Source organism: Elephantulus edwardii, unplaced genomic scaffold (assembly GCF_000299155.1).
Source record: "Elephantulus edwardii isolate Elephantulus edwardi_28Jun2011 unplaced genomic scaffold, EleEdw1.0 scaffold00117, whole genome shotgun sequence".
Lineage (NCBI taxonomy): Eukaryota > Metazoa > Chordata > Mammalia > Macroscelidea > Macroscelididae > Elephantulus > Elephantulus edwardii.
Window position 1 is genome coordinate 5,725,895 of NW_006399867.1, and position 25,532 is coordinate 5,751,426.

Here is a 25,532-nt window from a genome sequence, read left to right on the forward strand (position 1 = left end):
CTCTCCCTCCATCTACTACGCAGAAAACGTCTACTTTAACCCTTTAAACTCAACCAGGACCCCACCTGAGAATCCTCCCAGAACGTTTCTGGGGACCTGAGCTCTCCAAGCTTGCCTTTTGTTTTCTTGCTGTCAACTTTACCCCTTGGGCCAGTCTCCTACTCCATCACCCCCACCACCCCCACTCCTTTTTCCAAAGTCACACCTGCTTTAACACAATACAGCCATTAAGGAACAACATCAAGTTTTCTGAGAACAAGGACCTGGGACTTTAAGCAATCTGTTTAACTTTTAGCACAGTACTTGCACGGAGGAGAGCTTCAGTAATTTTTTTTTTTTATGACTGTTCTCCTAGTCTCAGCATTTTAATTTTAAAAGGGGGAACAAGAATAGAGCTTCCTTTACACTCAAAGTTTATTGCAGAACTGACTCATAGCTGATGCTCTTGTGATTTTCTGAGGCTGTAAGTCACCCATCTTTCACCTTTGGGGTTGCTGTTGGAGTTGAACTGCCACAGAGGACTGTTTTGAATTAGCGGTAACAGCTTGCTATTGGACTAAGCCACCAGAGCTCCCTGCTTGCCTCACGGTCTTATTTATGTACCATCCAGTCATAGCTGACCCTCCAGCAGGTTGGCAGGGGCAGTAAGTCCCACAGGACGAGATTGCCTGTTCTTTTTTTACCTCGTGGAGCAGCTGGTAGATTTGAACTGCATGCCTTGGGGTTGGCAGCACAGCTCCTTACCACTAGGCCACTAGAGCTCCCTGCTTTGCTTATAAGTATGAATATTTATGATTATGGATATGTTATCAGAGAGCTGTAGATAAGGTGTAATGTATGTAGGAAGTTTATGAGGTAAAGGATGTACTGATGTGAATTCTCTTTTTGCTTATGCACTTAGAGATCAACACCTACGTCCTAAGTGGTCTTGGCTTCAGAGCATCTGCTCAGGGGCTGGACAACTCCTTCCCCTCAGCATTTGTTGAGGATGGCGAGCTCTGGTCTCCTGTGGCTGGCCTTCACCTCCTGCATTCTGACCTTGGCATCTGCAGAGCAGCAAGGTGAGTGCTCCTCTGTGGGGCATCTCAGGTGCCCAGCGAGGATTACGGAGTGTGTGGGGAGGTAAGAGAGGGAGGTTAAATGTTAGTGAAAGAAGGGAACCTGTCTAATGCAAAGACTGAGAAGCTGGCGGTCCAAAGGAATATAGTGGTAGGAATTGGAATCAAGTAATAACGCCTTTGAGCATGTGGCCAGGAGGGATCGGTCCTTGGAGAAGGATATCATGCTTGGAAGGGTGGAGGGACAGCGCAGGAGAGGAAGACCTCGGGTGAAATGTATTAATGCAGTATCTGGGGCCATGGAGGCAGGTGTGCTGGAGTCAGTGACTCTGGCTCAGGACAGGGCAGACTTCAGAGCTGCTGTATATAGGGTCGCTATGAGTCATAGGCAACTTGATGGCACATAACAACAACGTAATAACAATAATGCCTCAAAAAGTGCATCCTTTCCCCCATAATGGGCAATGAGAGCAGATTTTATAACTCCTCTGCTGAGATGTAGGGGAGATTGGGGAGCCCCTGTTGGAGAAGATTAACAAATGGATTGTTTCAGACAGTGAAGGACTGAGAGTCAGAAGCATTCCTCTCTTGGCCACTGAATTACTGGTTTGCCCTTGTTTTAGAAGGTGCTTCTCAGTCTGAGCTAAAAAAAAAAAAAAAAAGAAGAAGAAGGCGCTTCTCATTTACATAAAAGCTGGTATTTTCCCCCTTAAAATGAAAGCTCTAGATTGTATGACCACTCTAGGGCGCTCCCATAGTTCTGGCATTTGGGCTTCTTAGATGCTTATACAAAGTGTTCTCAGGCTTGACCCCCACGGGGAAAGTATCTGCCCATGTCACCTGTCCCATTGGCTGGGGGTGGGTTGAGTGCTTGAGTTCATGGCCTCTAGTGGGAAAGTACAGGGTGTGTAGGAAATTTTTCAAGGTCAACAGCTGCTGACAACTCAAATCCTTGAAGCATTCGTATAGCTGAGGAAGGCTTGACAACTTTATTATTGTGAGATTATCTCTATCTCTGTCTCTGTCTCTAACTCTATATCTATATATATCTAACATAAAACTTTTCCTTTTAATTATTTTAAAGTCTACAGTTCCATGGCACTAGGCACAGTGGCAATATAGTGCCTCCATCACTACTATTTGGTTCTGGAACTTTCCCATCACTCCAGACAGAAACCTTGTACCCATTAGGAGTACACCCTCTCTTTGCCCTTTCCCCCAACTGCCTCTGTCAACCACAAATCTGCTTTCTGTCTCTATGGATTTTCTTACTCTTTGTTACCAAATCTGTGGACTCACATCACTACTCAGGTACCCACTCCCTTTCAACAAACCAGAGCTGGAAAAGAGAACTAGCTAGCATCTCTACTATCACCCAGGCTCTCTGAGTCCCGTTTCAGAAATACTCCCTCATTTATGGAGCTCTGTTGGTTTGGTGGTAAGGAATTGCGCTGCCAACATAAAGATATATGGTTCAAATCCACCAGCAGCTCTGTGGGAGATGGATGGTCAGCCTATAGTAATCCTTTAAGATCATATTTCTCCAAATGAGACACATGTTTCCTAAGATAACTCTAGCGACGCATGAGTTAACTTTTTAAAAAAAAAATCTAATGTCTATATATTGTTATTTTCATATGCAAAGGAAAATAGCATCACCAGCTGTTCCATGGGAGAAAGGCAATCTCTATCCAATTTACAGTCTTTGAAAGCTCACTGGAGGGTCAGCTGTGAGTCAGTTCCAAATAAAAAAACAAAAAAAACAACAACACACCAACACAAACAACATAATAAGAACAAGAAAGGGAAGAATATAAGTACTTCATACTTGCAGTTTCTCAGATATTTCTTAGGATAAAACATTTTCAAAGTGAATCACTAATAGTTGGCCCTCCACTGGTTTTCAGAGGTTGTAAAGTTCATGGGAGGAGAGTGTCTGTCTTTCTCCAGGGAACAGCTGGTGGATTTGAAACTTGTGCCTTTGGATTGGTAGAGTAGCCTCTTATCAATAGGCCACCAGACTTCTTTCCTTAAGTAATATTATATACATTGATGTAAATCTCTTTGACTTTATGCTGCTTATAATTTGATTACCACCTTCACCTTGTTGGTGTTTGACTCCTAAACAGTTGAAGACTTAACCATCATGACTTCTATAAGCATATTTTCAGGTTACATTTTTTTCTAGGTTGATTTCAATAGAGTAATGATATGAATGAAATTTAGTTCTCTTGTTACAGTCACACAAATACTTTAACTCTATTCTCATAATTTACTTTTCAACTAATTTTATCTTTCATTTGCCCCACTCATTCTTTATTGGATCCATGCATGTATGATATATTTCTTTGTTTGATTATTAATGTTGTTCAATTATAAATTTTTCATCCTATTCTACTATATTGATTTCTTTTTGCTCAATCTATTTCTTTCTTGAAATTTCTACATTTCCTATATTATAAAAAGTTTGTGGTGTGTTCTCACTTTTTCTCTAAATCCATTTTAACTATGGCTTTTAAAAATATTTGCCAGATATTGCACAAAACTCTGTCATTTAGACGTTAACATTTATTGTTTGGTTAGTTATTATTTTATTAAAGAACTTGATTATTCTTGTTTAAAAGATTTGTAATAAAAATGGAAACTTTTTGTAAAAAAAAAAAACCCACAAAAAAAACCCAGAGAGAATGATTTTGAGTAATCTAATAGCCAAGGAGGCCCAGGCACAGTATGGGGATTGGTGACGTTCGGAGCGCTCCGCTTGCAGGTATTGTCCTGTGCGTGAGCTTTAAGGGAGTCAAATCCTTTGCAAAGGCCACTCTCCTAGCAGCTGTGGGGTTGGATCCAAAGCCAGCTGCCCACCTCCAATGTCCGTGAGCTTTAGCCCCTCACTTCTCTCTCCTTGTTGTTATATGCTGTTGGGTCAGAACCAACGCATTGCTCACCCTCCAGTGGGTTTTCAGATATAGTTAATCGCACAGGAAGAGATCGTTCTCCCAGGGAGCAGCTGGTGAATTTGAACCGCTGGCCTTCAGGTTGGCAGTGCAACTTCTTATCATGAGGACACCAGAGCTCCCTATTTCTGGTGTCGTTGTGTGCTCCCAGGACTTACAGGGATGCTATGAACAGGAACTCTGCGTCCTGCCTTATCCTGCACCATCCTCATCATGTCTCACTGTGTCAATCCATCTTGTTGAGGTTCTTCCTCTCTTTTGCTGACCCGCTACCTTTCCAAGCATGATGTACCAGCAGCCAGGAAATCAAAAGACAAATTGCACTGGGAAAGTTTGCTGTCAGGGACCTCTCCAGAGTACTGAAGAGCAATGATATCAGTCTGGAGACTAAGGTGTGCCTGATCTAGACCATGATTTTCGCAGTTATGTGCATGTATCAGAAAGCTGGACAATGGCAAGGGATGATAGAAGGAGAATTGATGCCTTTGAGCTGTGGTGACAGAGAAGAGTATTGAATATACCATGAACTGCGAAGAGAACAAACAGGCTCATCTTGGAGAGGGTGAAACCAGGCTGCTCCTTGGAGGCAAGGATTCTGAAGCTCCATCTGACATACTTTGGACATGAAGCGAGGAGGAATCCGTCTTTGGAGAGGGACACTATGCTCGGGAAGGTGAAGGGACAGCAAAAGTGAGGAAGGTCCAGGGTGAGATGGATTGATTCAGGGATTGGGGTAACGGGGTGGGTGTGTCAGAGACAATGAGCTTGGCTCAGGATAGAGCAGGTTTCAGGGCTGTTGTACATAGGGTTGCTGTGAGTCACAGGAGACTTGATGTCACATAACAACCATATCAACAACTATGAACATCAGATGTGAACCCTGTTCTATCCTGTGCCATCCTCCTCATCTCTGCCATACTACAGTCCATTGTTTCAGTCCATCTTGTTGAAGGTCTTCCCTTCCTTCACTGACCTTCCACTTTTCAGAGCAGAATGTCTTTCTCCAAAGTCTGGTCCTGTTTGACAACATGCCAAAAGTATGTGAGATGAAGTTTCCCCTCTAAGGAGCACCCTGGTTGCACTCTTTCTAAGACGTTTGTCCATTCTTTTGGCAGTCCGTGGGACATTTAGTGCTCTTCTCCAGGGTTTGTTGTTGTGTACCGTAGAGTCGGAATCGACCCATAGCTGACCCTATGGCCAGATTTCAGAGGCAGTTAATCTCACAGGAGGAGACGGCCCATTCTCCTGCGGAGCAGCCAGTAGCCTCAAGCCGTGTGCCCTTGGTATTGCCACACAGCTTCTTGTCACTAGGCTCCAGGGACCTTTGTTGTTGTTAAGTGCCATCTAGTCGTAAGCGACTCATAGCGACCCTATGAACGAAAGTCCTGGTCACCTGTATAGCTTTCATTCTTTCTTCAGGTTCATAGGGTTTCCAGAGGCAAGCTATTTATGGAAGTGGATGCCACTGCTGCTTCCGAGCTTGTTTTACTCGGGGAGCTCCACTAAACACTGTCCACCATGGGTAACCATTCTCTCATTTGACTCCTCCGTGTCACAGTGTTTGGCTTCACAGCGACCGTGAATTACCTCTGTACAGCAAGTGGACAGACCAGGGTTACACAACCTCGAAGAATGTTTCACCAGACACAATTAAAGGCAGGCCTGAGGGCCACGGAGTAGAGTCACCCACCTCTGGCTTGGGAGCATGGCTTTATGTCCGCTAGGCCAACTGCTCTCTCTCTCTCTCTCTCTTTCCGCTGTACTCAAAATACCATTTAGTGAGAGGACCAAGTGTGGTAGACTTTGGGGTTGTTGGGTTAACCCACGCATATTCTATCACTTTTCCAGGTCGCGGGAACTCTAACCAAGACAAGTCACATGAGCTGGGCTTGTCTTGTGAGGACCAGTACTGTTTTGACCCCTGCCAGAACTATACCTTGTTGGATGAACCTTCCAGAAGCACAGAGAATAAAGTAGTAGAGGACCTGTGTGATAATGGCCTGCGAGGCTGGTATCGTTTTGTGGGTGATGGGGGAGTCCGGATGCCAGAAACCTGTGTCCCGGTGTACCGGTGTCAGACGTCATCTCCCATGTGGCTGAATGGCAGCCATCCCTTCCTTGCGGACGGCATTGTCAACCGCACTGCTTGTGCCCACTGGAGTGCCAACTGCTGCTTCTGGAGGCAAGAAATATCAGTGAAGAGCTGCCCTGGAGGGTACTACGTGTACCGCTTAGATGGCACACCTGTGTGTAATCTGAGATATTGCACAGGTGAGCAGTGGGACATCCCCTCCCGCCCCCCACTGGACAACCCCAGGGTGCGACCAACCTGTGAAATGCCCAGGGATCAGTAGAGTTTGAGTGAAGTGGGTCAAGGTTAAATTATGTAGAATACCCCAGTTCCAGAGTTGGTAGGTCTTCCAGCATTTCAATAACGTCAGAAGTGCAAAGAGCCAGATTTGATTCATTAATGTTCATCATGTTATTAAAAAACTCCAGCTCTGGATTGCAGGTCCATTGAGGGAGGTTTCATTTCCCTCACTGAGCCTGTCATTTTTGAGCTGGAAAATGTTGTTGTTGTTATGTGCCGTCGAGCCGCTTGCGACTCATAGCGACCCTATGTACAACAGCCCTAAACTCTGCTCTGTCCTGTGCCAATTGCACTGTCTCCGACACTCCCATCCTGATTGCCCCAATCACTGAATCAATCCACCTCATAGAGGGCCTTCCCCTCCTGCACTCTCCCTCCACCCTCCCAAGCATGATGTCCCTCTCTAAGGACCGGTCTCTCCTTACAACATGTCCAAAGTATGTTAGACAAAACCTCAGAATCCTTGCTTCCAAGGAGCTGCCTGGTTTAACCCTCTCCAGGGTGTATCTGTTTGTTTTCCTAGAAGTCCATGGTACCCTCTACACTCTTCTCCAGCATCACAGCTCAAAGGCATAAAAGAAAAAAAAAAATTATAGCCAACCTACAATGCTTACAGTGGCCTCACCACTCTTTGAAGCACTTTGGATGTATTAACTAGTTTTATTATCAGCTTCATGAGATGGGATTTCTTGTATCTCATATGAGGAATCTGGAGTACAGAGAGGTTAAGTCACTCACCCCAAATGACCCAATGTGGTGGAATCTAACAGAGCTGGGATTCGAATCCAGGTCATCTAGCTTCAGGGCCTATGTACTAACCCTTTGTGACACTGTCTCAAAACGAATAGTTTATAGCAAGGCTTGAATGAAGTCAACTCATGGGAAATACTGAAAATAGCGCATGGCATGTTAACAATCACTAAGGTGGCAGCTTTGGGGTACTCACTGTACTTGGTGTTAGAAAGCCTGACTTTGAGGCTAGACCCTTCCACAAATTGTTGCCTGAGGGGCAAGACCTCTAGGCCTTGGTGAAATGACAAGGTTGGACTGGGTGTGGCATCAGGTCCTGCCAGGTTCTGTGTCCTGATCTCTTTCCACGTTCCTCTCTTCTGCGACTAGAACCGCCCCCTGTGCAGGACTATTGTGAAGGGTCCTGCCGCCCAGAAGAGGAGTGTCTCTTGAACAACAACGGTACTTGGGGTTGCTTCTGCAGACGGGGCCTCAACAGCTCTGGTGAGTGACTGCACAGGGTTTGTGCTGGGAGCTGCCTCTGAGCCTACCTCCCTGGATGGTCAGAGACTGGGGTGAGGGGTAGGATGGAGCTTTGCAAGGTCAGGACAGGGTGTGATTAAGACTTGAGGTTAAGGTCAGGCTCTTTGGCTCTCAATTTCAGAAGAGGTGAAGCCAGTGGGTTTGCAAGGAGAGGAGGACAGGGACAGAAGAGAAAGGAAGTCAGTAGTTGAAGCCTAGGTTGTGGGGTGGACAGGCTTGATCCGTGAGTGACAGTCAAAGAGACTAAGGGCAGGAACTTCACCAGTGTGAGGACAGAACCTTCATGTCAAGGATACGGAAAGGCTCTTTTTTTAAAAAAAATTTAGAACAAACTTTATTTTTTACCGATTTACATACGAAGTTCATATACATTGTTTTTCATACGGGATCTTTTCCATTTCCTTCACCCACCCCTCCCTCCACCCATCACATTGTGCAATTCTCTGATTAACCACCACCCACCCCCTGGCCCATCCTCACGCTTCTGCTTCCCCCTGCCCCCTCCCTTGGATCCTCATACATGCTCTACAGTAATGGTCTTATACAGTATTTGTCCTTACGGGACAGAGTTAGTTCATTTAGCTTAAATGCTCTCCAGTCCCTCCCAACTTAGGTGATAATTTAATAAATCATTGCTCCTGTGTGCTGCATAGCATTCCATTGTGTGAATGTACCATAATATCTCAATCCGTTCACTCGTGGTTGGACATCTGGGCTGTTTCCGTGTTCTTGCGATGGTGAATAACGCTGCTATGAACATTTGTGTACAAGTCCTCGTTTGTGCCTCAGTTTTCGTTTTCTCTGGGTATATTCCAAGCAGTGGAATATCTGGGTCATATGGAATTTCTATGTTCTGTTTTCTGAGGAGACTAGGCTTGTGTTCTAGTCTGTGGAGTAGCCCACTGAGTGAAGGAGAGCTCAGAGCCTTCAGCCTCAGACGTCAAAGCCTCAGGAAGCCCACCTGTGACCAATATCCTTGGCAGTCCCTCTTAGTTGACAGTGACTGTTTCCTGGGCCCCCCTTGTTTCCAGACAGTGCCTATATGCTCCAGCTTTTGTCCACCTCTCTGCCTCCCACAGATCTGTCCTTTCCACTCTAAGTTCCTGTACATCTGAGTTCTGTGTTCTCTGTGCTTTTGCAAACCCACCATCCTCTTGTACACATCTCCGTGGGTTTGCCCTGTTTCTCCCTGAACCAGGTATGTCTTCACTTCCTTTATTCACCTGTGGAACTCCTAACTTATGCGTCTTCCCCTGACTCAGCCAGCAGAAGGTGCTTCTTTGTTCTGGGTACAGCCGTCACCCCTGCTCCTGGACTTCAGCATATTGAATTGTAATAAGCTGCTGGCCTTGGTTTTTTTACAAGACCCAGGAATCCGCAAAAGCATAATCCAAGCTTTGTTTGTTTCTTGTTTTGAGTAAGACTAACATATGGAGAAGGTGATTATCAATTTATACTGAATCGGAGCATCCATGAATGAATGAGATTGTACTTCTATTATTACTGTCTCTTCTCTCAGAATGGTGGCCTAGTGAGTAAAGAGTTGCGCTGTCAGCCTAAAGGCAGGAGGTTCAAATCCATAGAGTGCTCAGTGGGAGAGCACTCCTGTGTAATTTAGCTTCTGAAAATCCACTGGAGAGTCAGCTATGAGTTGGTTCTGGGTCAATGGCAATGAATTAGAATTTTTATTTGCTCTCTTTTTAATTGTCCTTAAGTCTATTTCTATTGGTATATTAGTTTCATCTTTGTGGAATTTTGTCCTTTTTGATAAGTGCTATGTCCCTTAATGGTCAGAACAGTGTCTGGCAGATAATACAACCTCAGGACATGTTTATGTAATAAACTTTCAGTGAGTAAATCGGACAGCTCTGAACCTGTTGCCAGGCAACGCAGCAGGATGTAGGAGTGATACGTGGCTAACTTAGAAACCAGTGTGGAGTGGAGACTGGAAAGATCCTGATCCCCAACTGAAACCAGGCATGGAATCCCTGAGGCAGCCTCCACATGATTTCCTGCCAACCTCCCCTAGCCACCAGCCCAGCTTTAAATTTCATCTGGGTCCCAGGCCCCTTCAAGTTTATCCATCTCCTTGTGGCCACAGTGGCTTTGCCAAAGGGTAGAAATGCCAGTTCTTGCCACTTCTAGGGCCTGTCCCACTTACTCTACTCTTGGCTTTGCAGATGTCCAGAGTCTGAAGCCCCAGATAGACTGCGGGGCCAAGGAGATCAGGGTGTCATTGGACAGGTGTCTGTTGGAACACCTGGGCTTGGGCGAGTTCATCATTGCCTACTTGCTGGACCGGAACTGTAGCACCATCATGCAAAGGGAGGACAGGAACCAGTTGTCCATCACCAGCCCTGTCCAGGCTGGCGTCTGCGGGAACATTCTGGAGGTAGGCGGTGTTACAAGTAATATGGGCAAAAGGGCAGGAAGGGGGCTGTTTACATAGGAGTTCTAAGACCCGTGCAAATATCTAACCTTTTTGGTTTCTAGATTTTGTAAAATTAAACATGGCCCATGCAAAGAGTTTAGGATCGATCTGACATTTGAGCTCAATAGCTGTAAGCTATGATTATGATTAATTTTTTCTTTAATATAAAATTTTTATCTTATACTGGTTTACTTACAAAGTTTGTAGACATTGTTTTTTACACCAGATCCTTCTCATTTCCTTAACCCACCCCTCCCTTCACCCATCACATTGTGTGACACTACAGGGTGTGTGTTTGTGTGTAGACTCTACAGGGTGTGTGTTTGTGTGTAAGAGGTTAACAGTGAAGTGTAGTGGTTTCTGACTCTTCTCTAGGGCAGCGATTTATTGTTTGAGATTTTGTCCCGAGGTCCCAACTTTCCTCCCAATAGAGTTGTTGTTGCTGTGTGCCTTCGCATTGGAACTACCTCATAGCTGATCCTCCAGCTGGTTTACAGGGGCTATAAATTGCCTGGGAAGAGATTGCCCAACTCTCTTCCATGGAGCACTTGGTGGATTCCAACTGCCTGCCTTTGTATTGGCAGTGCAACTCCTCACCCACGAGACCATGAGGGAGCTCTGGCCCCCTTCCCTCTGAAGAGTCAGTGCCACTAGGCAGGGGGTTCCATGCCCCTCCTTGACATGGTGAGCCAGGTGGCAGATGGTTGATAGCGCTGATTCTAGAGTCAGAAAGACCTGAGTTTCAGACACACACACACAAATGTGAACATAAACCTGGTTTTCTTTTTCTGCCAAAGAAAAATCAAACCCATGCCATCTACAAAAACAAGCTCTCCTTGGTCAGCGACTTCATCATCAGAGACACCATGCTCAACGTCAACTTCCAGTGTGCCTACCCACTGGACATGAAAGTCAGCCTCCAGACTTCTCTGCGGCCCCTTGTAAGGTACAGTATTGGTGTGGAACTGGGACCCGGCCACATCCTCTTCAAGCACAGCTTGGGATGGTCTCAGGATGCTCTTAACTTTTCTTCAATTTATCATGAGTTGACTGAAAGTTTATGAAGCTAATTCATTTTCAATTCAATGATCCAGACACGCTTTTTTCTGACATTAAGTACAATATACTCAGTGTAATTGTATTCTTTCCACTGCCTATTTTATCTTCTCCCTCCTCGTTGTCTGAACTTTGTCCTTGGACAAATGTGGAATTTCGATCTTATGGGTTTTAAAAAATTATTATTATCCTGAGTGTCTCTCTTGTGCTTGTTTTACTTGTAGATCTTTCTATTTTTTTTGGTTGAAAGTTGAGTTTTTGTTGTTGTTTTTAGGTGCCATTGAGTCAAGTACAACCCATAGCAACCCTATGAACAACAGATCAGAACCTTGTCCTGTCCTGTACCGTCCTCACACTTCCTAAGACACTAGAGCCCATTGCGGTAATCATGGTGTCAATCCACGTGGTCGAGAGTCTTCCTCTTCTTTACTGACCCTCTATCTTTCTGTGCATCTTGTCCTATAGGCCAGAAGAATGTGAGGTGAAGCCTCATTGTCCTTGCCTCCAAAGAGTGCTCTGGCTAGAACCCTACCCAGGATATATCTGTTTGTCCTTTTCATTGTCCATGGGATGTTCAAAGCTCTTCTCCAACACCACAGCTCAAAAGCATCAATTCCTCTTTGATCATCCTTATTCATTGTTCAGGTCTCAGATGCATAGCAAGTGATCAGAATGACCAGGACCTGAATCAGAGGCACCTTAATCCTCAGACTGACTTCATTACTCCTCAATAGTTTGGAGAGGTCCCTAAGTGCAGACTTTCCCAGTGATATACATAGGAGTGGATTATCTAAGGGTGATAGTCTTTGGGGTTCCACCAGTCTCTATTGGGCCTATAAGCTTAGTGAAGTTATCTTTGTTTTTTTTAGTTTTTCTGTAAGATTTTGCACATTTTTTTGCCAACTTTATCTAGGACCTTTTACTGTGATCTTTATTAGCATGGTCAGCTGGGCACCATCTAGTTCTTGTCTTTGGGTCATGAAGGTTGCTGTTCACAAGGACCAATAGTCCTTTGGACTCATTGTTTCTTTGTAGCTCTGATTTTCTGCCCTCTTTGTTCCAGACAGAAAGAGACTATTGTACCTTAGATGGCTGTTCGCAAGTTCTTGAGATGAGAACGTAGAACATTGTCTTTATGGATGGTGTTTGCCAGTTGATTTTGAAGTCCCCAAAGACTATGGTCTTGAGGCCCGAGGACTAGCAGTGCACTCCCTCAGGATGTTTGCATAAGATTGTCGTTGTGGTGTGTTGTCAAGTCAGAACCAAAGCATAGCTGACCTTCCAGTAGATTTTCAGAGGCAGTAAATGGCATAAGAGGAGGTTGCCCATCCTTCTCCCACAGAACAGCTGTTGAATTCAAACCGTGTGCCTTCAGGATTGCAGCACAGCTTCTTTGACCCTGTTGATTGTACTGTGTATTATTAGAGCAAATAGTAATATAAACGAAGAACTATCTGCCAAACCTGTGAGTGGTCACGAGTCCACCAATCTTTCCTTCGTTCATCATTCCACAGGTAAAGATGCTCAGCATGAACAAAGCAGACATAGGCTCTGTGGGTTGCTGTTGTGGTTCTGTGTCATCAAGTCACCTGCAACTCACAGCGACCCTGTGTACAACAGCTCTGAAGCCTGCCCTGGTCTGAGCCAGTCTCACTGATTCCGACACATGTACCCGCATTACCCCAGTTACTCTATCAATCCATCTCATCTGGGGTCTTCCTTACCCGGATTGTCCCTCCACTCTTCTGAGCATGATGTCCTTCTCCAAAAACCGGTCCCCCTTGGCCACGTGCCCAAAGTATGTGAGATGGAGCTTCTAAATCCTAGCCTCGAAAGAGAAACTTGGTTTTACCCTCTCCAGAACAGACTTATTTGTTTTCTTGACAGTTGAAAGTTGGTTTCACACTCTCCAAAGACAGATCTATTTGTGTTCTTGGTAGTATGGTCAATATTCTTCCCCAACACCACAACTCAAATGCATCAGTTCTTCTTTTGTCATTCTTAGTCACTATCCAGTTATAAGAAGCAATAAAAAAGCTATATGAAAGTATTAATAAGGATTAATAAACAATAATTTTACCTCTTCTGGGGGTTAAGGCATTCAACAACTAATTATGACAACAATTATTTATAAGTGAAGTGAATGCTATGTGGGAGAAAGATGCTCACAAAGCAGGGATCAGGTTTTCCTGACTTAACTTGGGGTTAGGGATGGTAGGAGTGATAAGTCTTCCTTATAGATGGAGAATTTAAGCCCAGGCAAGGATACCCTGTGTCTTGATTGAAATAGAATGATTTGTTTGGATAAGCAGTCCTCCCACAAAAGAAATATAACCAAATGACAATTTGTATAAGAGTCCATGTGGGCAAGGGCTTTTATCCATTTTGCTTGCTGCCGTATCTCTGATTACTTCTCATTCCCATGAAGAATTATCTGGGATCATCAGAGAAATCAAGTGTGTCCTTTCCATTTCTTCATTGTCTCTTAGACTCAGGAAAAACCCTTGGAAATGTTCCAATTTTGTAATTTTTAAGACTGTATTATGCTGCCTCTCAAAGTTCACAAAAATTAAAGTCAAGATCGGCAGTCTCTTCCTGTGAGATTTACTGCCTTTGAAAACCCAATGGAAGGTCAACTATGGGTTGATTCTCCCTTGATGGTCCACCATAGCAACAATCTTTTTTTCAAAGGACTGCCTGGGTGATGGTGATGTAGAAGTGAAATATTTAGCTACTGCATGAGAGATTGGCTGTTGGAATCCAGCCAAAGGCAACTTGGAATAAAGGGCTGGCCATCCACTTCTTTAAAGGATGTCCATGAAAAAATCTAGGAATGAAACTTTGCCCTGAAACACGTGGGGTTTCCAAGAGGCAGAATGGACTCAAAGGCTGCTAGTTTGGGGGTTTTCTCTCCTTCTTTTTTTATTATTCTTATTATTAATTTTAATGAAAATTTACAGAGACTTTGTTTCTGTATTTCTATTCATTCATTGTTGCACTTTTCTCCCTGTCCACCCCTCCCCACCCCGGTTCGTTCTTCTCTTTGAAAAGTAAAAGAAAAAGTCTTTCATTGTTTTACAATCCCTCCCCCCAGGTCCACTCTTGTAATGCAGGCTTCGTTCTGGACTCCAGTCATGACAATAATCCCCTTTCAACAGTTCTCTCCTTCATTTGTCTCCATGCAGTATACATTATTTATCGCCTCTTTTTCCGTCTCCCCCCAACCCTGATGTCAGTCCTGTTTTACAACAGTGGCACTATGCAGTATTTGTCCTTTTGTGACTGAGATATCTCACTCACCATACTGTTTTGTTTGTAAAATATTTGTTAAAATTGATATTTCATTGAACATTGTGGAGGTGGACAGAAGAGATCTGCTGGAACAGTGGAGGAGAGTCAGCGAAGACGAGGAAGACGTGATGGATTGATACACTGTCCGTGGCAACGGACTTAACTGTGTCAGGGATGATAAGGATGGTGCAGGACCAGGCAGGATTCAGATCTGTTGTTCTTAGGGTCTCTATGAGTCCTACTTGGCAGCACATAACAACCACCTTGGAAGCAGGAGTGGCACCCACTTCCTAAACAACATGCCTCCAGAAGCCCTATAAACTTTGATAAATGTTGATAGTTATAGAGGGATTTCAGGCCTTTTGTTCATAGGGTCGCTATGAGTTGTGCTCGACTCAAAGGCAATCAATAACAACCACCTACAAAACTGGTTCAACTGAGAACACAACAGAGGTCTGCACTTTAAATGACTCTCTGAGGGACGGAGACAGGTTTGACTTGCAAGATCCAAAGATGCGCAGAAATGATGGCAACAGACAGTCTGTCCTCATCATCAGGTTTCACAACTCAAATCAATGTCATTGAGTCAGTTCTAACTCTTAGTGACCCTCCCTCCACTCGGCATCCGAGGCTGTAAATCTTAATGGGAAATTATCATCTTCCTTTCATGAAATAGCTGGTAGATTTGAACTTCTGACCTTTTGGTCAAATCTGCTGCTGGCGTAATTCAGAGTAACATGATAACTACAGAGTAGAACTACCCCTTATGGTTCCCAAGGCTGTGGTTTTTAGGTGAGCAGGCTCTCACATCTCTCTTCCAAGGAGCAGTTAGTGGATTTGAACTGTTGACCTTTGGCTTAGTGCTTAAATACTGTACCACTCAAGCTCTTTAGTTTGTTGTTGTTTTCATGATATTGAGTCTTCCTATGCAAGTCGTTTGTTGCTTTGTTGTTATGTGCCATCTGCATTACATTAGCTTTGGATTCTGCCCTATCCTGAGCCAGTCTCATTGTCTCTGAAAGACCTAATCCCATTTCTCTAGTCACTGAGTCAATCCATCTTATCCAGGGTCTTCCTCTCTTGCACTGTCCTTACACCCTTCCAAGCATGATCTCCCTCTCCAAGGACTGGTCCCTCCTGGCCATGTGCCCAAAGTATGTGAGGCAAACTTCAAATTCCTTATCTCTAGGGAGCAACCTGGTTTCACCCTCTCCGGGACTGACTTGTTAGTTCTCCTGGCAGCCCCTGCCATGTTCAACACACTTCTCCAGCACCACAACTCAAAGGCACTGATCCTATCCATGCAAATGGTATATTCTTCCATTTCTCTAGGTTTCTCTTTTGTCTCTTGTAGTAGTAGTGTTTTGTAATTTTCTTTGCATAAGTCTTTTGGGTTTCTAGTTAGGTTTGTTCTTAAGCATTTCGTCTTGTGGTTAGGTATTGTAATTGGTATTATTTTTATTTCCTTTTTTGTATTCTTTTTTGCTACTGTAGAGAAACGCCACTGATTTTTATCTGTTGATCTTCTAGCATGCTGTTTTGCTGAATTGGCCAACTATGTGAAGCAGTTTACTTGAGGATTCTTTAGGGATTTTGCCAGTTTGGATTCCTCTTACTTCTTTATCTTGTCTTACTTTTCTTGCCAGGACTTGTAATACAATATTGAATAGGGGTCATGATAGTGAGCACCCTTGTCTGCTTTCTGTTCTCATGGGTCAAGCCTTGAATCTTTCTCCCTTGAGGATGTCCATTGGCTCCCGCTCTTAGGGACTCCAAATGACAGAATGACCCAGCCCCATCTTGCTCTGCTCTCAGAATCTCCACTGTTACTGTTGTTGTTATGTACCTTGCAGTCAGAACCGACTCACGGTTGACACTCCACCAGGTTTCCAGAGGCTGTAAATCACGAAGGAGACAGCTCACCTTTTAACACGGAGCACCTGGTGGCCACAAACTGTCCATGTGAGTTGGCAGCACAACTTCTTACCACGAGGCCATCAGAGCTGCTTCCCGCTGCGTCTAGAAAACAGCAAATACTCAATCTGCCTGAGCAGTTTCATTTGTGAAGCAACCATGGGCCTTCTCCACCATGACCATTTATGACTGTGGCGCTTGACCGAGTTTGCTCTTTCTTGTCAAAGTGTAAAGTTTCCTCCCATTTATTTGGTTTTCTTTCTTTCAGTTCCCTGAACATCAGCTTGGCCGAAAAAGGAGAGTTCACTGTCAGGATGGCCCTGTTCCAGGACGAGAACTACACGTCTCCTTATGAAGGGGCCAAGGCTGTGCTGCTGTCGGTAGAATCCATGCTCTATGTGGGCGCCGTCTTGGATGAAGGGGACACCTCCAGGTTCCACCTGTTGCTGAGGAATTGCTATGCGACACCCACAAAAGCCAGAGATGACCCTGTGAAATATTTCATCATCAGAAACAGGTACTGGGTAACATCAGGGTTATAGTCTTAGCTTAATGAGGTTTAGGGAGGAGGGAGTATTCACTTTATCCATGTTGGGAAATTCTGCATGTTAGTTTTTCTCTTTTGGAAAAGAACTTGGTGTCACGGACTATATCCCAGCAGCATTAGTGGTCTAAGGCGTTGATCAGAACGTGGTAACCAGGGAAAGAAATGCATGACCTTTAATAATTTCATTTAATAATTTAATAATTTAATAATGCACTTACTGCAGAGGGTCAAGGACTGCAGCCTTCAGTATGGACTGAGGCTCAATGTCAAGAAGACAAAGATTCTCACCACTGCACCAATCGGTAGCATCAGAATGGATGGCGAAGGGATTGAGATTGTTCACAGCTTCAGTTTGCTCGGCTCCACAGTCAACACTCTTGGCACCAGCAGCCAGGAAATAAAAAAACGTATTGTGATGGGAAAGTGTGTTGTTAGGGACCTCTCTAAAGTACTCAAGAGCAACGGTGTCTCTCTGGAGACTAAGGTCCACCTGATACAGGCCATGGTCTCTGCAATCACTTGTTATGCATCAGAGAGTTGGAAAATGACTAGGGAGGATAGAAGGAGAATTGACATCTTTGAGCTGTGGTGCTGGAGAAGAGTATTGAATGTACCCTGGACTGCCGAGAAAACAAAGAGATTCGTCCTAGAGAGGGTTAAACCAGGCTACTCCTTGGAGGCAAGGATTCTGGGGCTTCGTCTGACATACTTTGGACATGTTGTAAGCAGAGACAGGTCCTTGGAGAGGGACATGATGCTTGGGAGGGTGAAGGGACAGCGCAGGAGGGGAAGACCCTCTATGAGGTGGATTGATTCAGTGACTGGGGTCATCGGGATGGATGTGTCAGAGACAGTGCGATTGGCACAGGATAGAGCAGGGTTTAGGGCTACTGTACATAGGGTCGCTATGAGTCGCAAATGACTCGACGGCACATAACAACAACACATGTGCCAAGCATCGTGCTAAGAAATACACCTGGTTTATGTCCTTAAATGTTTACTATCAACATCACGTTGTTGTTGTTATGTACTCTCAAGTTGGAACCCATAGCTGACCCTCTGGTGGGTTTTGGGAAACAGTAAATTGTACAGGAGGAGGAGGTGGATTTGAACCACCTGCCCTTGGGTTGGCAGTGCAACTCCTTAACCGTAGGCTACCAAAGCTCCCATCAACACCATGGATGTTACTGTTTACCCTTTATAGATAAGAAAATTGCGGCTCAGGAAGGTTGCAGAATTTGCCCATGATCACTTAGCTTGAAGGTGGATGAGGCTAGAAATGGAAGCCAATCTATCTTCCTTCAGAGAATGTGACCTTTAATAATTTCAATCATGTGAATTTACTTGATGAGTTTATTTCACGGAGGAAACAGATGCGGAGGAAACATCCATGTTGTCCTGATGAAGGGAACTTGGATTGGTCTTTAATTCTCTCAGAGACTCTTTTTATCATAGACACAGAGTAAGTGTGCAAAGGCCTCGAGCTCCCTCAGCTGTTACAGATCTCATCCCTGTTGTCCCTCCAGCTGCCCCAATTTCCAGGATTCTACTATCTACGTGGAAGAGAATGGGGTGTCTGCAGAAAGCCGGTTCTCCATTCAGATGTTCATGTTTGCTGGGAATTACGATCTAGTCTTCCTGCACTGTGAGGTGCATCTCTGTGACTTCCTCGAGGAGCTGTGCCAGCCGGTGAGTGTCTGCTGGGATTGGACCTTTCAGAGCTTGGCACAGGGCCTGGCACCTGGTGGGCTCCCATAAATATTTGTTGCAGTTATGATAGATGGATGGGAGGATGGATGGATGGATGGATGCATGGATAGAGGGAAGGAGGGGGAAGGGATGGATGGATGAATATATGTATGTATGTATGTAGATGCAAAGATGGAGGGGTGAATGGAGGGATGGAGGATGGATGGATAGAGGGAAGGAGGGAGGAAGGGAGGGATAAATGGATGGATGGGTGAGTGTATGTATGTATGTATACATGGGAAGATGGATGGATGGATGGATGCAAGGAAGGATACATGCAAGGAGGGAAAGAAGGAAGAAAGGAAGGGGAGATAAAAGATGAGTGGGTAGCTAGATGGGCAAGAGGGAAGGAGGGAGTGAAGGAGAGAGAGAGAGAGAGAGAAAAGAGAGAAGAGAGAAGAGAGAGAGAGATGAATGGACTTTAAGACTTCTGAAGACCCATGTGTAAGCCACTCCTGTGTCTCCAGAAGACAGATTAAGGGTGAGAGCCTATTCATTAGGTTTATTTGTCAAAGACATATTTTACATAATTATGGAACTTTAATGTGTCTTTGAATTTCATGCTGATGAAGATTATTGACAATCCCATGAACTGCTAAAAGAACAAGCAGATCTATCTGGAAGGAAGTGCAGCCAGAGTTCTCCGTAGAGGTCAGGAAGGTGAAACTTTGCCTGATTTACACGGGGCATAACTTCAGGAGGAACCAATCCTTGGAGACAGCCGTCCTGCTGGGGAAGAAGTAGGGTAGCAGGAAGTCTCCATGAGATGAACTGACACGGTGCTTTTGACAATGTGCTTATTCATGGCAGAGATTCTGCGGAAGGCGCAGGGCCCGGCACAGTTCAGATCCGTTGTTCCTAGGGTTGCTGTGAGTCACACTCAACCCAACAGCACCTAACAGCCACAACAACAGTGTGCCGAATACTGTTCTGAAACTTTCCCATGTCATGTCAACTTTTATTCTCACAGTTCATTTAGGGAATTTCTTTGATCGAACCCATTGTACAGTTGAGAAAACTGAGCCTCGGAGAAAGAAATTCTTGCCCATTGGTCACACAGTTGGAAAGTGGCCAATGCTCTCGGGTTCTTAATCTCAATTTGGCACTGACTTTTCAGAGCTGGCGTGTGTTGGGTACTGACACGGTATTCTGTATCACCGTGTGACTAACACACCTCAGTTTAGTCATCATGACCTGGAAGGTACTATAACTACCCCCATTTAACACGTTGCCACACACTTTTAAATTGATGACCGTGCTCAGAAATAGATTTTTTTTTTCGATGTATTACTGTCATTCGTGGCAACGTGTTAATAGATGGTGAGACTGAGGCTCAGAGAGATTACCTACTTGCCTAAAATGAAACAGAAAAGAGATGGTAGAACTAAGACCCACACCTGAGTTTGTTTGGTATGAGATTTGGAATTGTCTTTGTCGAGGCAACAGAGCACTGCGCACGGGGTCATTTGGTGTTTGGATCTGCTCCTTCGGCCAGGGGGGCTTATCTTTCTGGGGTGGCGTGTATAGCTCCTGTGATACAATGTGGACTCTCTAATCCCTACAGTCTTGCTCCAGAAACAGACTTGGCAGTGACGCAGCGGCCATTGACCCAGCCCATATCCTAGATTTGGGACCCATCACGCGGAAAGGTAAGTGAATGAGTCCTGGTGACGGGAGTCAGCTGATTGGTCAGCAGCCCAAGTGCCCAGAGCCTTTCTGCCTCCTCAGTGCAGCCTGCAAGGGATCTGTCTTCCTGAGAGATGCATTTGACACTAATAGTAACTCTGCCATTTGAGTTGGCTCTGTGTGTGTGTCCTCACGGGGGAAGCATGGTTCTGTCCATTTTACAGGTGAGAAAACGGAGGCTCAGAGACATTACATGACTCATTTATGATCACCCAGCTGGTTAGTGGATGGTCTTGGTTAGGTTTGAACCCACCTCCATCTGATTCCTAGTCACATGGGTGTTTGGGGTTTTCCTCCCCTCTCTTAACACACCTGCTCCCAGGTCCTCATGACTTAGACCCTTTCCAGTGGCATCCGATTTCTAAACCCCACTTAAATGCAATCTTATTTTTAATGAAGGACTGTACTTCCCAAACTCTAGCTTGAGCCTTCTGCATCATCACATGTGAAAATGTCTAATTTATTCCCAAATTTCTTTTCATCCCCCCCATGTGCGATTTTCTGACATAGATTTTGCCGAGGACTCAAGGAATCCAAGAGAAGGAAAGCACTTTCATTTTCCTGTCGAAAAGAAATGAATATTTAGTAATATTAATAACAGGGATCTCTGGTGACTTCGTGGTAAGGACTTGTGCTGCCAACCCAAAGACACGTAGTTCAAATCCACCAGCTGTAGAAAGATGGGCAGCCTCTTCCTGGGCGATTTACTGCCTCTGAAAATCTACTGGAGGGCCAGCTATGAGTTGGGCCCAGCCTTTTGCACACAACAGCATTAATGATAAAAGAGGAGTAATTCTACTGCCTGACACCGTTAAACCCCTTCAAGGCAGATAACAGCATATCCCGGGGTTATACGCTCACACAGCTGCAGGCACCAAGTATGCTTCTCACTCCTATTACTGTAGAGTCAAAACTGACTCTTAGCTGACCTTCCAAGTGGTTTTTAGAGGTTGTAAACTGCACGGGAGGAGATTGCCTGTCTTTCTCCCACAGAGCAGCTGGCAGATTTGAACTGCCTGCCTTTGGCTTGGCAGTGCAACTCCTTACCCACTATACTGTCAGAGCTCCCTAACTACTATTATCCCTCCCACTGTCCGCATGAGTACACCAAGTTTCAAGCAGCTGACCTCTGAAGGAGACTGTCCCTAAAGTCATCCCCTCACTGAGATCTCAACCCGAGGCTCCATGTTGTGTCACGTGCAGTTGGACCGTCAGGGGCTTCCCGTTTAGATCAGACAGATTGGGATTTGAGTTCCAGCTCTTCTCCTTCCTGTTGATGTTAACTTGACAAATCATTACTGGGTGGAGGGACTGCCCAGGAGAGGAAGACGCTGGATGAGATGGATTGATTCAGTGACTGGGGTAATGGGGGTAGGTGTGTCAGGGACAGTGAGGTGGCTCAGGATAGAGCGGGGTATAGGGCTGTCGTTGTACACAGGGTTGCAGGCATCTAGACAGTGCATAACAACAACTGAGCCTCAGGCTTCCCATCTAGCTAACGGAGGTGAGAATTACCAATGCACTGGGAGAATTAAGTTAAAAGGCACAGAACCTGCGCGTAAAGGTGCCCACCAAATAACCGATGCCCACTCGTCAGAGGCTGTGACCAGATTCAGGAGAACGTGGGGCAGCTGAGGCTTGTAGGGCTGCAGTCCTCAGAGCGTGGCTGACCATCCCGCCTTCTGCTGTGTTCACAGGTGGCCAGTCTCTCGGTGTTAAGGGTGGAGCCCCCAGATCCACAGGTATGCCTTTCTCCCCCATTTCTCACCTACCCCCACCCCGCTTTCTCCTTTCTCTTTTCAATTCACTGCATGATTATTCAGCCTCTTCTACTCACTGGGCGCCGTGGACACTGAAGTTCATCAGACCTAGGACGGGGGCTGCAGCAGCTCACAGTCTAGCAGAGGGGATAGTAGGTTCACAGCAAATATTTCTCGAGGGCCTGCTGTGTGTCGGGCGTTGTTCTAGGCACGAAGATGCAGGATGAACAAGAGTCGAGGTAGGTTTCCCCCCAGAACTTAACGTTCCAGTGTGGGAAATAGATGATGAAAAGCAAAGACTAATTAAGATAGAGAGAAGTGTGTTGAAGAAATAAAAATAAGTGAAAACCAATGTGTGCAAACTTTGTAAAGAAACCAGAATAAAAGTTAAAAAAATAAAAAAAAAGAAATAAAAGTATATAGAGAGCTCTGGGGGACTCTGCGCCAGACACCCCCAATTCATCTGGCAAGTCATACAGTTGCTATGAGTTGCCTACGACTTGCCAGCACTTAACAACAACAGCATAGAGAGAGACCAGTTGGCCTAGTGGATAGAAAGTGATGCTTCCAAGCCAAAGGTGGGTGACTTTAATCCACGGCCCTCAGGCATGTTTTTAATCAAACATTCTTCTAGGTCATATAGCCCTAGTGTGTCCACTTGCTGTACAGAGGTAGCTTGTGGTTGCTGAGAAGCTGGACACCATAACACTGATGTGTCAAATGTGATAATGGTTACCCATGGTGGACAGTGTTTTGTGGAGCTCCCCGATTAAAACAAGCTTGGAAGCAGGAGTGGCATTTACTTCTGAAATAGCTTGCTTCCGGTAACTCTATGAACCTGGAAAAAAGACGAAAGTTATACAAGTGTCCAGGTCTTTTGCTCATAGGGTCACTATGAGTCGCCTACGACTCCGTGGCACTTAACAACAACAATAACAACAACAGAGAACTCTGTTGGCTTAGAGGCAAGAAGCTGTGCTGCAATCCCAAAGGCATACGGTTTGAATCCACCAGCTGCTCTGTAGGAGAAGGATGGGCTATCTCCTCCCATGCGATTAACTGCCTCTGAAAACCCACTGGAGGGTTGGCTTTGGGTTGGTTCTGACTCTACGGTACCAACAACAACAACAGCCTCAAACATCATCAGAAAGCCACGTGCTAACCTCAAGAACAGGCAGAAATGAATGAGCCTTGGGTTTCCTGCCATCAGGTACTTACTCTCTGAGCTCTAAGCATCCTCTCCAAATGAGCAAACTCTTCTTAGCATTGTCCAAATTGTAGCTCTAAGCATGAACATTTTCGTTTTCCTTTCTCTGGGAAGTCTGAGCATTCTGGGAACCTTTTTGTGCTTTGGCTCACCAACAGAGGTCATTTTGAGAGGTGGTTGTGTTGTTGTTGTTGTTGTTGTTGTTAGGTGCCATCGAGTCAAGTACGACCGAGGGACGCTGTGAACAACAGATCTGAACCCTGTCCTGTGGCAGCCTCACAACTGCTGACACACTCAAGCTCATGGCTGCAGGCCCTGTGTCAGCCCACCTGGTTGAGGCTTCTTCTCTCTCACCTTTGCTACAATTTGGACAATGCCATCTTTCCAGGCATGATACCTCTCCAAAGAACAGCCACTCCCAGCACCATGCCCAGAGTATGTAAGACGAAGCTTTTGAGAGGTAGTGAAAGTTTATTATCCAGAGATTGCCCACCCTTCTCCCACAGAGCAGCTGCTGGCCTAGAACCCAAGCCTTTGGGATTGCAGCACAGTTTCTTGCCACTGGGCCACCAGAGCTTGCTGATGTTTGAGGAGCTCACACATCCTCCTATGTGAAGTCCTAGGTTCTGAAATCCTTTTGAAAAAAGCAGCACAGTGGCACAGTGGCTAAGCATTTGACTGCTAATGGAAAAGTTGGCACTTCAATTCCACCGACGTCGGAGAAAGATGTGACGTTCTGATTCATAGAAAGGTGGTTGTTATATGCCCTTGAGTCAGAAGCGACTCATCGCTACCCCTCCAATGGGTTTTCAGAGGCTGAGGCTATAAACTTCCCATCTCTCTCCTGTAAGAGCATCTACTGAATTTGAACTATTGACCTTTAGGTTGCTGTGCAACTCCTTACCTACTAATCCACCAGGGCTCGTAGTCTAAAGATTACAACCTTGGAAGCCCATCAGACAGCTCTACCCTGTCCTATCAGGTAGATATGAGTCAGAATCCGCGCAAAGGATTTAGGAAGAAGAGGCAGTCAACCTGATGCAGTGGTGGTGGAACACCACAAGAGGGCGCTCATAATTTTAATGGTTTACATTTTCTACAACTATTTCTGCTGTTTTAGAAGTAAATAAACATCAAACTCTGTTCCATAATTATAGACTAGTTTTCATACACTTATCATACATCATATTCTACGATGTTTCTGATAATTCAGATATCTTTCACTCTATTTTCGTGGCATCAAGAATTCTCACTGAAATGTGGGAGAGGGGAGAAGCTATAATTAGGACGTGTGTTCTTTCCTCGGCTCCCCTAGACAGGAGACGATGAATGTACCATTCAACTCTTTCCTTTATTAACATTGAGGATCATTCTACCCTTCCAAAAAGTATTGCCGTTGAGTCAATTCCAATGCGTAGTGACCCTGTAAGTCACAGGAGAAATGTCCCATAGGATTTCTAAGGCTCTAATTGGTAAGAAAACAGAGTGCCTACATCTTCCTCCTGCAGGGTGGCCAGAGAGTTTGAACCTCTATCCTTTTGGTTACCAGCCAAATGCTTAACTAACATTTCCCCTCAGTCTCCTAAGAGGGAATAGTGTGATATGCAAAATAGATACGTCCCTAGACTTCTTAGTCCTTGGAGTCAAATTTTCTAAACCAACATATCAACACTTATGTAGCGTTTGAGGCAATGGTGGCTCAGTGGTAGAATTATTCCTTTCCAAGAGAGAGACTTGGGTTTGCTTTCTGGCCATTGGCCCTCATATGCAGCTGTCTTTCACCTATTGGTGAATTTTTGCATATTGCAATGTCCATGAGATCAGCAGTCAAGAAATCAGATGACGTATTGCACTGGGCAAATCTGCTGCCAAGGGCACCTGAAAGTGCTAAAGGGCAAAGATACAATTTAAAGATGAAAATGTAAGGGAGCTCTGGTGGCCTAGTGGCAAGAAGCTGCACTGCAATCCCAAAGACGAGCGTTTCAAATCCACCAGACGCTCCACTGGAGGAGGAGGGGCAATCTCCTCCTGTGTCAGTCAGATCCATTTTGACGGTACACAACAACAACAGCAACGGCAAAAAGACGAAGATATGCCTGATCCACATGCTGGCGTTTTTCAGTTACATCATATGCATTTGGAATTTGGACAATGAATGAGTAAGGAAGACTTGATGCCTTAGAACTGTGGTGTGTTGTGGTGAAGCATGATCACACCATGCATGAGCTGTTAGAAG

General features: G+C 45.1%; 1 protein-coding gene across 1 annotated transcript in view; it reads left to right on the top strand.

Moving 5' to 3' along the window:
• The first annotated feature begins 988 nt into the window (after positions 1 to 988).
• GP2 (glycoprotein 2 (zymogen granule membrane)) overlaps positions 989 to 25,532 on the top strand; it is a 26,601-nt gene continuing 2,057 nt past the window's right edge. The window contains exons 1-10 of the mRNA XM_006892655.1: positions 989 to 1,065; positions 2,930 to 2,942; positions 5,914 to 6,283; positions 7,503 to 7,616; positions 9,836 to 10,047; positions 10,884 to 11,032; positions 16,616 to 16,864; positions 18,421 to 18,583; positions 20,208 to 20,292; positions 22,027 to 22,071. Coding sequence (XP_006892717.1) covers positions 989 to 1,065; positions 2,930 to 2,942; positions 5,914 to 6,283; positions 7,503 to 7,616; positions 9,836 to 10,047; positions 10,884 to 11,032; positions 16,616 to 16,864; positions 18,421 to 18,583; positions 20,208 to 20,292; positions 22,027 to 22,071 — 1,477 coding nt within the window. The remainder of the gene's footprint in view (positions 1,066 to 2,929; positions 2,943 to 5,913; positions 6,284 to 7,502; positions 7,617 to 9,835; positions 10,048 to 10,883; positions 11,033 to 16,615; positions 16,865 to 18,420; positions 18,584 to 20,207; positions 20,293 to 22,026; positions 22,072 to 25,532) is intronic.